Below are 13,622 nucleotides of genomic sequence, written 5' to 3'. Positions count from 1 at the left end.
ACTGAGAAACATATGAGGAAGGCAGCTCTATGTCCCCTGTCTCCTTGTCCTTCCGACACAATAGGAAGAGGAATTGAAGCCAGTAGATGATAACAATGGAATTTCAGAGATGGTAGTTGATTGGGGTGTCGGAGACTTTCCCTTCAACATAGGTGTGGAGGAGCTCTAGTTAACTCAATCCCAGTAAGAGAGAGAATACCAGAAACAGAAAGGATAACTCGTTTCTAGAACACACGTTAGTCTTAAATGTCAAATCCATAATTTCCCTAAATCAAGGATCCTTAACTTAGTCTCCAGGGATTAAAGAGATAAATAAGCCCTCCTGGAGAAAAAAATTCTTCTCACAAAAAGCATTAGGGTGTGAGGGGTACATGCCTCTAGTCGTCCCAGTTACTTGGTAGGTTGAGGCAGGAGGATCACTTGAGCCCACAAGTTTGAGGCTGCAATGAGCTATGACTGTGCCTGTGAGTAGACACTGCACTCCAGTCTGGGCAAGAGTTAAACCCATTCTCTTAAGTGGGTTGGGCGCAGTGGCTCACGCCTGTAATCCCAGCACCTTGGGAGGCCGAGGCGGGCGGATCACAAGGTCAGGAGATCAAGATCATCCTGGCTAACACGGTGAAACCCCATCTCCACTAAAAAAATACAAAAAAAATTAGCCGAGCGTGGTGGTAGACACTTGCAGTCCCAGCTACTTAGGAGGCTGAGGCAGGAGAGTGGTGTGAACCCGGGAGGTGGAGATTGCAGTGAGCCGAGATCGCGCCACTCCACTCCGGCCTGGGCGACAGAGCGAGACTCTGTCTCAAAAAAAAAAAAAAAAAAAAGCATTACCTTTATCAACACAGTAACCATGACCTGTCAGGATTTCCCATGCTGTTCCTTTGAGTACTGACTAGCTGCAGGGTAGCAGATTTTAGAATCCGATAGATCTGAGTTCAACATACAGCTGTTTTGTTTCCTCAATCTATTTTTAGATTTATAAGATGAAATAACAAGTTTACTGACATAGTAGGCTCTTAATGAGATCCCATTCTCCTTCAAGTCCCCATTCCTATGCAATTACAGGCCGTGAAAAGCTTTGTTTAGTAATCTGAGAAAATACTGACCAATATTCTGTTATACATTTTTATTTATTTTTTTGTTAGTATTTCCTTCCTGTCTTTAGGTGCATTTTTAAAAGTAGGCCTAATCAGAGTACACATAAAATATAAAAAAGGGCCTGGATGCAGTGATTCACACCTGTAATCCTAGCAGTATGGGAAACTGAGGTGGGAGGACTGCTTGAGCCCAAAAGTTTGAGACCAGCCTGGGCAATATAGCAAAAAAAAAAAAAAAAAAAAAAAAAAATTTAGCTGGGCATGCTGGCATGCACCTGTAGTCCCAGCTACTTGGGAAGCTGAGGTGCGAGGGTAGTTTGAATCCAGGGAGGTTGAGGCTGCACTGAGTTGTGATCACGCCCAGCCTGGCTGACAGAGCAAGACTGCATCTCAAAAAATAAAAATTTAAAAATTTAAAAAAAATTTTATGTCTTTGTATTTTTTATGTCTTGTGTATATACATTACATATACATGTAATGTATGTCTTTGTGTGTATACATTACATATATAAATAACATTTAATTGGCAAATAAAACATAGCCAGCATATGTAATGAAAAATGCCCATTTGTGATGAAGACAAAAATAATGTAGATAATTCAAGTCAATTCTCTGTTTTAGATATCTTTTAGATAAATCATTTTTAAATTCAAGGCTTTGATAAAAAACAGAAAATATATTTCAGAAAAAACCATTACTTTCACTTTTTTCTAACCTTTTCCAATCTGGAAGAGTCTTCTTATAAATAGAATCAAGGGGCAACACCTGCTGACGACCTTGGGTTTCATCATAGATACGACGTGCAGCATCAGTGGTTAGGGTGACTACACAGTCCATGTCACTTGCCAGATGCCAAGAAATAACCATCGCAGCTCTATCATCTTCAATTTGTGCTAGATGTGCAATCTACAACCCATTTTCATAAAATCAAGTAAAAAAATATAAAATCCATTTATAAAAATTTGATATTACTTTAAAAGCCCAAGCCTAGGTAACAAAAACTTTTCTGAAACACATGAATTAAAAATAAATTGTCAAGTTGTTAAAAACTTAACTTGAATATATTAAACATTCTATTCTGCTATTAAATTAAAAAATTTTTTTTCTAAAGATTAAACTCCAGTAAAGTTGCAAATGAGCAAATAAAAATATTAGGAATTTTTCCTTTTCAGACCGCTCAGGGATGAAATAATTAGAAATTTTATTTGCTAGTAATATATACTTTTTTCACATTTTAACACTCTATAAATGGGATCTGTCTTCTTGGTAAAATAATCATAAAGTACACTTAAATAATATACACATACAATAATGCAGTTCAATTAAACATACAGTTAATATGCCCTTCCCTTCTAAGTAAATTCTTTACTCCAATATTATAGTATTCCTTTCAAAAAACAAATCTGAACATCACAAATAGGAATTGTTTCTTCTGCTACTCAGGAGGCTGAGGAAGGAAGATAACTTGAGCCCAGGAGGTAGAGGCTGCAGTGAGCCGAGATCGTGCCACTGCACTACAGTCTGACAGAGCAAGAACCTGTCTCCAAAACAAAAAAGAATTGTTTCTTTTGTTTCTGTTTCCAGGAACAATGCTTTGGAGCTTAGAATAAATAAAAAATTACAAATCCTTGCTTCAGACACAAGTATTCTTTTTCTTTCCCTCAGATCAGACAGGTAATGTGCCAACAGTGTAACAAGGTTCAACGGTGGCATATTTCACACATGTGCGTGAAAACCCAATCATCAACAAGCATTCTTGTTCAAAGTCAAGTCCACCAAGATTGGACTATTGTGGTCAGTATCAAAGCCTAATTCATTGTGCTAGGATGGTGGTGTCTACCCTTTAATCTTACTTGATCTGGTAGCACAAATCCGCCCTAGCAATAAGAACATTGTGTGTCACTTTTAGAAACATCAGGCTGGACATGGTGACCCACGCCTGTATTACTAACACTTTGGGAGTTGAGGCAGGCTGACTGCTTGAGCCCAGGAGTTTGAGACCAGCCTGAGCAACATCACGAAACCCCATCTCCACTAAAAATACAAAAAATTAGGGGGGCATGGTGGCATGAAACTGTAGCCCCAGCTACTGGGGTGCTGAGGTGGGAGGATGACCTGAGCTCAGGAAGTCCAGGCTGCAGTGAGCCGAGATGCATCACTGAACTCCAGCCTGGACGACAGGAGTGAGATCGTGTCTCAAAAAAAAGCCAATAAACAAAACACATTCTAACATCTATCCTTCTATTCTAATTCTCTAGAAGTTAGTATGAACATGCAAAAAAACTAGTACATGTAAATGAAAACAATGTTCTAGCCAATGGAGAAAGAATTAGTAGAGGCAAATGAAATGTAAGAAGAAGAAATGGCTTACTTGTGACATTTAGATGTGTTTTGTAAAAGAAATACCATGATACTATCATAAAACCTATTTAGAAGGGCATGTTAATTATAATCATAATATGTTTAACTGAACAAAAAAAAAAAACTGCTACTATATCTTCCTCATTTAGAGATGGGATTTCAAGATATTAGGAATTGAGGAAGAAATGTGTAAAATATCTAAGTTACTTGAGGTATTCATGATGTTAAATACATTTTGAAGTTTGGGGGAAAAAAGCCTCCCCTTGTTCCTACTATATTTCTATGATTATTTATTCCAGGGTTTTTTAATTTTTTTGAGACAGAGTCTCGCTCTGTCGCCCAGGCTGGAGTGCAGTGGCGTGATCTCGGCTCACTGCAACCTCTGCCTCCCAGATTCAAACAATTCTTCTGCCTCAGTCTACTGAGTAGCTGTGATTACAGGCACATGCCACCACACCTGGCTATTTTTTGTATTTATTAGATACGGGGTTTCACCAGGTTAGCCAGGCTGGTCTCAAACTCCTGATCTCAGATAATGCGCCCGTCTTGGCCTCCCAAAATGTTGGGATTACAGGTGCGAGCCACTGTGCCTGGACTATTCTAGTTTTATAATAAATGCCAGGAAGAGTATTTTTTAAGGAAGCAAGGGAAAAGACTAAGGATGACATGGAAGGATTGCAAAGTTTTCTCCTATTGGTTAGGGTAGGGTTTGTACTTCTGAGGGGACAAAAGAGAAACTATGTAAAATGAAATTGCAAAGATTTCCCCCAGATTTTCAAGACATGCAATGGGAAATATTTAAAAAGGAGACTTTAAAATACATTTCTCTTGCTAAAATTTATATGTTGATAAAAATTTTACATATTGTGCAAGAATTTTGTATTGGATGGACTATTAAAATGTGGAAACCATATATTTATATGCTTAGGATCAAAGAACTGCTTTTTTCTAAAAATTGGTTCTAAAGAATAACATTTTAAAACATTGTATATTAGCAACTTGTTTTGTAATGTATAAATTTATATTTAAATTTAAATTCAATTTTTCAATTTGCAAATCTGAGGTTTGAGTAATAATGTACATGGTTTTGGTCATAAACATTGCTACACATTACCCCCCATTTTCAGTAGGCAGTGTATTTGTGAAGGCATATAAAATAAACTACCACAGATTTTAGAGTCAGAGAGACCTTGAGTCACATCTAAGCTCTGCCTTAACTATATTTTAACAAGTTATTTGAGCTTCCCTGAATTTCAATTTCTTCATGTATAAATGAGAAATACTACAAATAATAGTTCATACGGTGGTTATAAAAGTAGAATATACATGCATAGGCAATAACCAAAGACTCCAGAGTCAGACTACCTGGGGTTTCACCCCTGGCTCTGCCACTTGCTAGCTGTGCAACTATGAGCAAGTTACTTGACCTCGGTTTTAGCTGGGCACGGTGGCACACGCCTGTAGTCACAGCTACTTGGGGGGCTGAAGCAGGAGGATCGCTTGAGCCCAGGAGATGGAGGGAGCACTGAGCCATAGTCTTACCATTGCACTCCAGCCTGGGTGATAGACTGTCTCCCCCTCCAAAAAAAGAGCTGCATGACATGAAAGCATCTCTAAGTAAACAATAAGCCTTGAACTAATACATCTTAACAACTTCTGCCACAGCCCTCAATAGTAATATTACCGATTTCAGTTTTAAACTCTACCAAATCCCTACTGCAATAATGAGAGCAGGTACTTTATTGGAAAGAAGTAAATTACAAAGAACCTGACACTTTTTTGTCACTTTTAGAAGACCCATTTTAAACAAACAAGATAATAAAATGTACTGCCTCTCCAAAGGCTTAATAAACACAAACCTTTCCCAAAACATCCCCACTGCCTTTAGTATAGTTTGGAAGAGTACATGATCTTCTAGGTTTTTTCTTCAGTTCTTCCTGTTCTGATAGCTTTCTTTTCAGAAGCGCTTCAATGTGTGGCACCTATAATTTATAAAGAAAAATTAACTACAAGACCAATTACTCTTGAACCAGGCAGCCCATAATGACAGTGGAGAAAAATTAACAATTTAGATAACTCAAGAATATAAAGTTGGTAAGTAGGCATTATTAAAAAAAAAAAAAAAAAAGACAAACTATCAGAAAACACACACACACAAAGAAAACACAATTTTAAAAACCATGATTATAGTAATATAAAGTTCCCACTTCACTGAATTTTAAAAAATCTTAGCGAAGATATACACTACCTATAATAGGACTTCTCTTTGAATCCGAGTTACACATATAAAAGAATATAAATTTTAAAAATCTAGATTGCTTTTTATTTTCTCTTACTTTGTTTACCACCACGTGTATTGGTTATGCACCCTTTTCAAAGCACTACTTGAACTGATGTATTATTAACTGCATTTATTGGTGTCATTACATTAAAAATACAAATTGCAATTTCTCTGAATAGAGCACTCTATCATTTTGTTAGTCATTTTTAATGTCTAGTGACTAGACTATAATGCACACGTCCTTGTACCCTAAAACAATACTCATAAAATTCCTAATAAAAACTGCATATTGCAGAATGGACTTTAATAAAAAAATCTTTCACGTATACTTGGAAATTGTACCTGTTGTGTTGTAGGAATGTCAATATTATGTATTTTTAGTTCATTTCGCAATTGGGCCTCTTTTAATCTTGCTTCTTCAACTTGACCTAAAATTAAAAACAAAAAACTTGCATCAATTTCTGATAGCCCCCAAATCATAGTTTTTGGAAAATATTTTTTTTTTTTTTTTTTTTTTGAGACGGAGTCTCGCTCTGTCGCCCAGGCTGGAGTGCAGTGGCGCGATTTGGAAAATATTTTTAAATTCCTTTCGTTTTTTCCTTTTAATGTCTGTTGCTAAAATGAAAACTGATAGGTGACCATTTTAGAAATTCAAAATTAAACTATACATCTTAAGTCTCAATTTCTGATACACAAAAATGAGAAAATAAAATTAATGCAACTAAAGGGAGATATGATATACTGCAAACTCCTAGTAATCTTGGATAAGTGACTTAATTCACGAGTATACATAATTTATACATAATTGCACAAGGTTGTTCTCGAACAAAGAAAGACTTTATAAAAACAATTTTTAGTGCTACACAAATGACATATTATCTCATTACTAGATTTAGCTCCTATTATATTCTAAATATCCTTGATCTTGTACAGGCATACATGAAAGTGAGTACTTTGAGGCAAGCAGTAAATATTTCTTGGTTAACTTGATCAAAATAACTAACACAAAGTCAAAAACTTTACCAAAAAAATATGACAAATAAAAAGGGAAGGGATGATAGAGCACAACTCAGAAAATGTCTTTCAATTATATGAAACATTATTAAGAATTGCAGCAAACGTAGGCTGGGTGTGGTGGCTCACACCTGTAATCCTAGCACTTTGGGGGGGCCAAGGTGGGCAGATCACTTGAGGTAAGAAGTTCGAGACCAGTGGCCGGGCGCGGTGGCTCAAGCCTGTAATCCCAGCACTTTGGGAGGCCCAGACGGGCGGATCACGAGGTCAGGAGATCGAGACCATCCTGGCGAACACAGTGAAACCCCGTCTCTACTAAAAAATACAAAAAACTAGCCGGGCGAGATGGCGGGCGCCTGTAGTCCCAGCTACTCGGGAGGCTGAGGCAGGAGAATGGCGTAAACCCCGGAGGCGGAGCTTGCAGTGAGCTGAGATCCGGCCACTGCACTCCAGCCTGGGCGACAGAGCGAGACTCCGTCTCAAAAAAAAAAAAAAAAAAAAAAAGAAGTTCGAGACCAGCCTGGCCAACATGGTGAAATCCTGTCTCTACTAAAAATACAAAAATCAGCCAGGCGTGGTGGTGCCTGTAATCCTAGCTACTTGGGAGGCTGAGGCACGAGAATCACTTGAATCTGGGAGGCGCAGGGTGCAGTGAGTAAGATCACACCACTGCACTCCAGTCTGGGTGACAGAGTGAGACTGTGTCTCAAAAAACAAAAACAAAAAAACTGCAGCAAATGTTCTGTGAAGTGACTCAAGAATAATTTACATATTTCAGTATCAGTGTGTGCTGCCCCAGATACCTCCATAGTATGACAAACTGCAGATGTTTGAAGTAAAATACATACAGCTCATTAGTCAAATGAAAAATTACATTACACATCACTCCCTTGGTGATATTATCCAGTATCTTTTGCCAGAAGCCAGAGCTAAATATAAACATTATTATTATGTAGAAAGCCTTAAATTTTCCACAGGTCCACATTCCTAACAGAATGTGTCAGTTTTTTATAAGTAAGCAGGATACAAATTTATTTAAAATAAGAAATACTTCATCTTAAGAATTCTCAATGACAGTATCAACCAACATTACCACCTTTCTGCAACATTCTGCATTTTACTTGTGGTTTAGGAAAGTGGAAGCATGTTTGTGTATCATGATTTCACCTCCTGCCTCATCATTCCCCAAAGCATAATTTTTGTCTTGAATACAAAATGACTTACATTTCATTTCATTAAGAAGCTGTTGGCTGGCTTCAAATAAACTTTTATACATAATAATAGACTGAGATAATTGGTCCTTTTCTTTTGTAAGTGCTGCCATTTGTTGCTGCTTCTTAACATCTAAGAAAAAAAATTGAGATAATTTAATGTAAAAACTGACTTTTCTAAAATATGTCATGATGTGATTAAATAGCTAATAAACACCATGTTAATGGAAAGCAAAACAAGGTTATCTAAAGTATCACTAACAATGGAGTTTAACCATTTATTTCCTAGAAACTTACCATTGTAAAACATGAATGGTAGGATATATGGTTCTAAGGTTCTTGATAAAAGTGGTAGCCGGGGCTCAAATACAATAAAATATTCAGTACTATCCCTTCCAGGACTACTTTCTGCCAGCACCAGACTCTGTACATATAAACAAACAAAAGGGGAAAACAAGATTTAAAAAGAAATCTTTCAACATAAAAATGTTACATAACTTATTATGCTCTGTTTTCAAGTTAAGTGGTTAATTTTAAAGGCCAAAGGCATAGGCTGATCCTTAAGATTCCATTAAACCATCATCACCACTCACCACTACCCAAGACATAAAACATTTTACCTTCTGGTATTGGTTTGAAAGCCAAATGATCGTATCAATAAACAGCTTATGTGAAAATTATGTATAATAAAAAATTTCAAGAAAAAGTTATTTCCTTCACATTAGAAATATGGATGGCTGCTTATACTTTTGACCTGTAAAATCTTCTTGATTCTAACCTCTAAATTGAAAGCAGTATGAAACAGCTGATAGTGTGAAAGTTATAAAAACAATCACAAAGCCCAATGCTGAGTTTAAGTTACAGCTGTTACCATGGAAATAGACCCATCAAAGTCCCAGGTGACAGAACAAGAGATTTTGAAAAGCTCTAAAGATTTTTTAAATTGTGTTTTTCTCATTAATGGACAAAAAACCTTTGGATATACTTTAAGACCATAACATATAACTAGTAAATGACACAAATATATTTTTATCTGAAATGATTTTTTCCCACACAATTCTATGGGAAACAATGACAGCAGCTGTTTTTGTTTAGACTATAACAATACAATTTAAAAAGAAGCAGTATTTTTAAAAAATCTAAATCAATATGACACTGTAGGTCAATCCATGAAATAAAATTATAAATTATAGCTCACAGACTTTTTCCCAAAGAATATAGAATACAAGCCCACCATTAAACCAATTGCCAGTTTCTGAATGTGGTTTTCAACAGACTTACACAAATGCAAACACATATTTAAAAAATACTGTTTGCATTTTAAAAATAAGTAACATATACTTTATACTTTAGCAACTTGATTTCAGCACTCGATTTGATCAATTCATGTGAATGTATACATGCCAATTTAAAATTTATGCATAGTACATTATACTATACTACTCATTCATCGGGTGGTGAATATTTAGTACGTTTACAATTTTCAAACAATTATCTATAATATAGCAAAAATATATCTCCAAATGTTTCTCTGCAAATGTGTTTTCTGGGATGAATAATGATAAGTACGAGTTTATTTTAAAAGGCAAGTATCAAATTTCCCTCATAAGAAGTTGTATCAATTTATCCTCTCACCAGCAGTGTATGGGACTGCCAAATTCCCCTTATGCTGGCCAACATTTAATATAAATCATATATTTTTTTCTAAAAAGGAGAATTAAAAAGCAACCAGTCATTATTATTTTAACTAATATCTCCCCTGAGTGGTATTGAAATCATGCTTCTTATGTTTACAGGTTATTTATATTTTCTTTTCCATTAATTGCCTGCTCGTATTCTTTGCCCATTTATTTTTCTACTGGTTTGTCTTTTTTTTTGATTGATTTGCAAGTAGTTCCTTAGGAGGTTTTAGAAATCTGTTCAATATATCAGTCCTCTAATTGTATGTATCTAACACAGTCATGCACCACATAACAACATTTCATTAACAAAGTACCACATGTATAATGGTGGTCCCAAAAGATTATAATACTGCATTTTACTATACCTTTTCTATGTTTAGATACACAAATACTATTATATTAAAATTACCTACAGTGTTCAGTATAGTCACATACTGTACAGGTTTGTAGTCTAGGAGAAACAGGTTATGCTGCTGGGCGTGGTGGCTCATGCCTACAATCCCAGCACTTTGGGAGGCTGAGGTGGGTGGATCGTCTGAGGTCAGAGTTTGAGACCAACCTGGCCAACGTGGTGAAACCCTGTCTCTACTGAAAATACAAAAATCAGCTGGGTGTGGTGGGCACGTGCCTGTAGTCCCAGCTACTCAGAAGGCTGAGGTGGGAGGATTGTTTGGACCCAGGAGGCGGAGGCTGCAGTGAGCCAAGAGTGCACCAATGCACTCCAGCCTGGGTGACAGAGCGACACTCCATCTCAAAAAAAAAAAAAAAAAGGAAATAGGTTATGACATATAGCCCAGGTGTATAGTAGGCTGTATCACCTAGGTTTAAGTATACTCTATGATATTTGCACAACAATGAAATCACCTGATGATATATTTCTTAGAACGTATGCCCATCATTAAGTGATGACATGACTGCATATAGCAAAATTGGTATTTCTCCTCAATTTACTACCTTAAAGACTGTTTTTTCTAATACAGAATCAGATAATAAATCTGATCATCCAGTGTCAACAATTATCAACACATTGTCACTGTTTCTTTTAATTCTGTTTAAGATATGCTTACAGTACATAAAGTGTAACCTTTTTTTTTTTTTTTTTTTTGAGACAGGGTCTTGCTCTGTCACCCAGGCTGGAGTGCAGTAGCATAATCATGGCTCACTGTAGTCTCAACCTCCCAGGCTTAAGCTATCTTCCCACCTCAGCCACATGAGTAGCTGTGGCTATAGGCATGTGTCACCATGCGTGGCTATTTTTTGTAGAGATGGGATTTTGCCATGTTGCCCAAGCTGGTCTTGAATTCCTGGGCTCCAGCAATCCTTCCACCTTGGCCTCCCAAAGTGTTAAGGTTATAGGCATGAGCTACTGTGCCTGGCGGAAAGTGTAACTTTTAATGTAGTTAAATATAATCTTTTCCTTTTTGTCTTGTTTAAAGAGGAATCTCCTATCTCAAAGTTTTACAGTTTTTAATCCCTGATGCGTACCTACCAAGAAAAAAGGAAAAACAGAATAACAGAAATGAAGAGAACTGAAGAATCCCAAACTGGATCCAAGTATAAACGGAAATTTGGCATATGAGAAACAAACAAATGCATATCAGAATGAAACTTAAGACACTGCCATCAGAAACGTCCAGCTCATGTAGGCAAATAATACAGTGAATCTGAATAGCACAATTTAACAAACTTGAGCAACTACAAATTTAGATTGTAACTTTAAACAAAGCAATAACGTGGAACATTTACAAATACTGGTTGTGCTCTGGACCAGTGTTTCCTAAACTTCCCTAATGATAAGAATCACCTGCTTGTTAAGAATCGCCTGCTTGTTAAAAATCAGATTTTAGAGCCCTGCTCCAGACATACTAAATCAATATGTGAGGCAGGAGCCAAGAAGGACTTGAGTTTTCTATTTATTCAGTGAGATATCAGGGACCTCTAGTGGTAAGAGTACATTTACATGCATGATGTGAAGAGATTTTTATATACAGCTGCTGGGGATTAACCAAATCTCTGTCTGAATCTCAGGAGTATATACAGCAGGCTTACCAATTTCAAATGACTACAAGGGGGCCAAGAAAACTGGACATAGCTAAATAGGAAAACAGGTAAAGTGGACTAGATGTCTTCTTCCAATACGAACCCACTCTGCATGTTAAGTATGTCTCTCCACTCCCCTTTGTTTTTCAATGTGGCTTTCATTACCTAATTTTTGTTAGAGCACAAGAAAATTTTACTTTATTCTCTACTATAATAAAAACAGAAGAACAAGTGTGAATATAAGTGATAAATATATATGTCCTCAATGTCAATAAATGAAAAGAAGTGGCATGGAAGTGGCTGACTGGAAACCAGATGCACTGAGAGGAGGAGTCACTGTTCAGGGTGAACACACAGTTGGCTAAGACAATCCTCACCCAGTGTTGCCAGATCTTTAGATTTTACCAAGTAAATTAGAAATGCAGAGTTTTATTTAAAAACTCCAGAACTTTAAATGTTGGAAATTAATTAAAATGAAAATGCTGTATTGGTCAGCCACTGCCAGACCAACTGACAAGTCTTCAGGCGAGATACAGCTTGCAGGCTCCTACTGTATAAGCCTAATTTTACTGAAACAATGTGATGTTGCAATGAATTAGACACAGAAATGAACAACAACAAAAATATAAGAAAAGGTAACATTTCATATCTATTAGTACTGTTAGAATTACTGATAAAGATATCAAGAAAATTAATGGATTTGAAAAAGGATCAATAAAATCCAGATATATCAAAAATTAAAGAAAGGATATCAGAGATAGCACTGTGAATATGATCTGCCCCTCCAATATAAAGAAAGGAAAGTTCTGAAAACAAAACAAAAAAAACACCTCAGGAAAAAGTACTTAATACTTAATAAAAGAGCACTAATATTTTTAAGAAAAAAATGGAAATTCAAAAAGAAATGGTCAGTAAACAATCTTAGAAAGATTAAAGCCAAAAAATGTTCAACCTTAGTAGTGACAAAAATAAATTTTTAATCAGATATTTGGTTAGAATTTTTAAAACTGCTCACATATATAGTGTTGCTAATATGAGTAAGATGGACATATACTTCTGGCAGGAATATAAACTGAAGAGCAATTGGCAGTAACTACCAAAAGGTTTAAAATATGCATATCCTATCTCTAACACATTCTGCTTCTAGTAATTTCTTAAAGAAATAATATATACAAAAAGATATATAGTCATCCCTTGGTATCTGTGGAGTACTAGTTCCAGGACTCCCACAGATACTCAAATCCATGCACACTCACGTCCCTGATATAAAATGGTGTGGTATTTGCATACAGCCTATGCACATACTTCATATACTTTGAATCATCCCTAGATTACTAGTAATAACTAATAAAACGCTATGAAAATAGTTGTTGTATTGTTTATAGAATACTGACAAGAAAAATGTCTGTATGTATTCAGTACAGATGAAATTTTTTTCCCAATTATTTTTGAATCTACAGATGTGAAACCCACGGATATGGGGGGCTGACTGTACATAGAAGAAAGCTAATGGAAGCACTGTTGATAAAAACAAACTTTAGAAAATAACTAAATTTCACTAAGGAGTGATCAAATAAATGGTGGTCATTAACGTACAATGATGTAGGCTTACTTTTACTGAGAATATATTAGAGATGTTAAACCAGAAAAGATTTTTATAAAGGCACAATTCTATTAATGAAATTTTACACCCTCCGAACATGTATATAAATCATATACACACATGGTATGCAGGCAGCATTAGTGTATATGCTAAAACTCTGGAAGGTAATATGAAATTGCTAATCATCTATTATCTGTGACAGGTGACAATATCTTGATTATTTATGGAAGTTCTTGAATTGTGTATTTTTAAAATACAAATAAAACTATTTTCATTTTAGAAAAAAATGAGTAACAAATATAAGTTGTTTAATTCAAATTTACCTGGGCTACA

General features: G+C 35.9%; 1 protein-coding gene and 1 pseudogene across 2 annotated transcripts in view; both read right to left on the bottom strand.

Annotated features, from left to right (window-relative positions):
• Window positions 1-13,622, bottom strand: part of LOC105478815 (structural maintenance of chromosomes flexible hinge domain containing 1) — a 151,656-nt gene that overhangs the window by 28,021 nt on the left and 110,013 nt on the right. For both annotated transcript variants that reach the window (XM_024791952.2, XM_071085588.1), the window contains 5 exons: window positions 8,262-8,388; window positions 7,978-8,097; window positions 6,082-6,167; window positions 5,318-5,440; window positions 1,813-2,003 (listed from right to left, as the gene is read on the bottom strand). In XM_024791952.2, coding sequence (XP_024647720.2) covers window positions 1,813-2,003; window positions 5,318-5,440; window positions 6,082-6,167; window positions 7,978-8,097; window positions 8,262-8,388 — 647 coding nt within the window. The remainder of the gene's footprint in view (window positions 1-1,812; window positions 2,004-5,317; window positions 5,441-6,081; window positions 6,168-7,977; window positions 8,098-8,261; window positions 8,389-13,622) is intronic.
• On the bottom strand, window positions 2,762-2,879 carry LOC112426149 (small nucleolar RNA U13; annotated as a pseudogene).

Source organism: Macaca nemestrina, chromosome 19, assembly GCF_043159975.1.
Source record: "Macaca nemestrina isolate mMacNem1 chromosome 19, mMacNem.hap1, whole genome shotgun sequence".
Lineage (NCBI taxonomy): Eukaryota > Metazoa > Chordata > Mammalia > Primates > Cercopithecidae > Macaca > Macaca nemestrina.
This window is presented reverse-complemented; position numbering and strand designations above follow the sequence as displayed.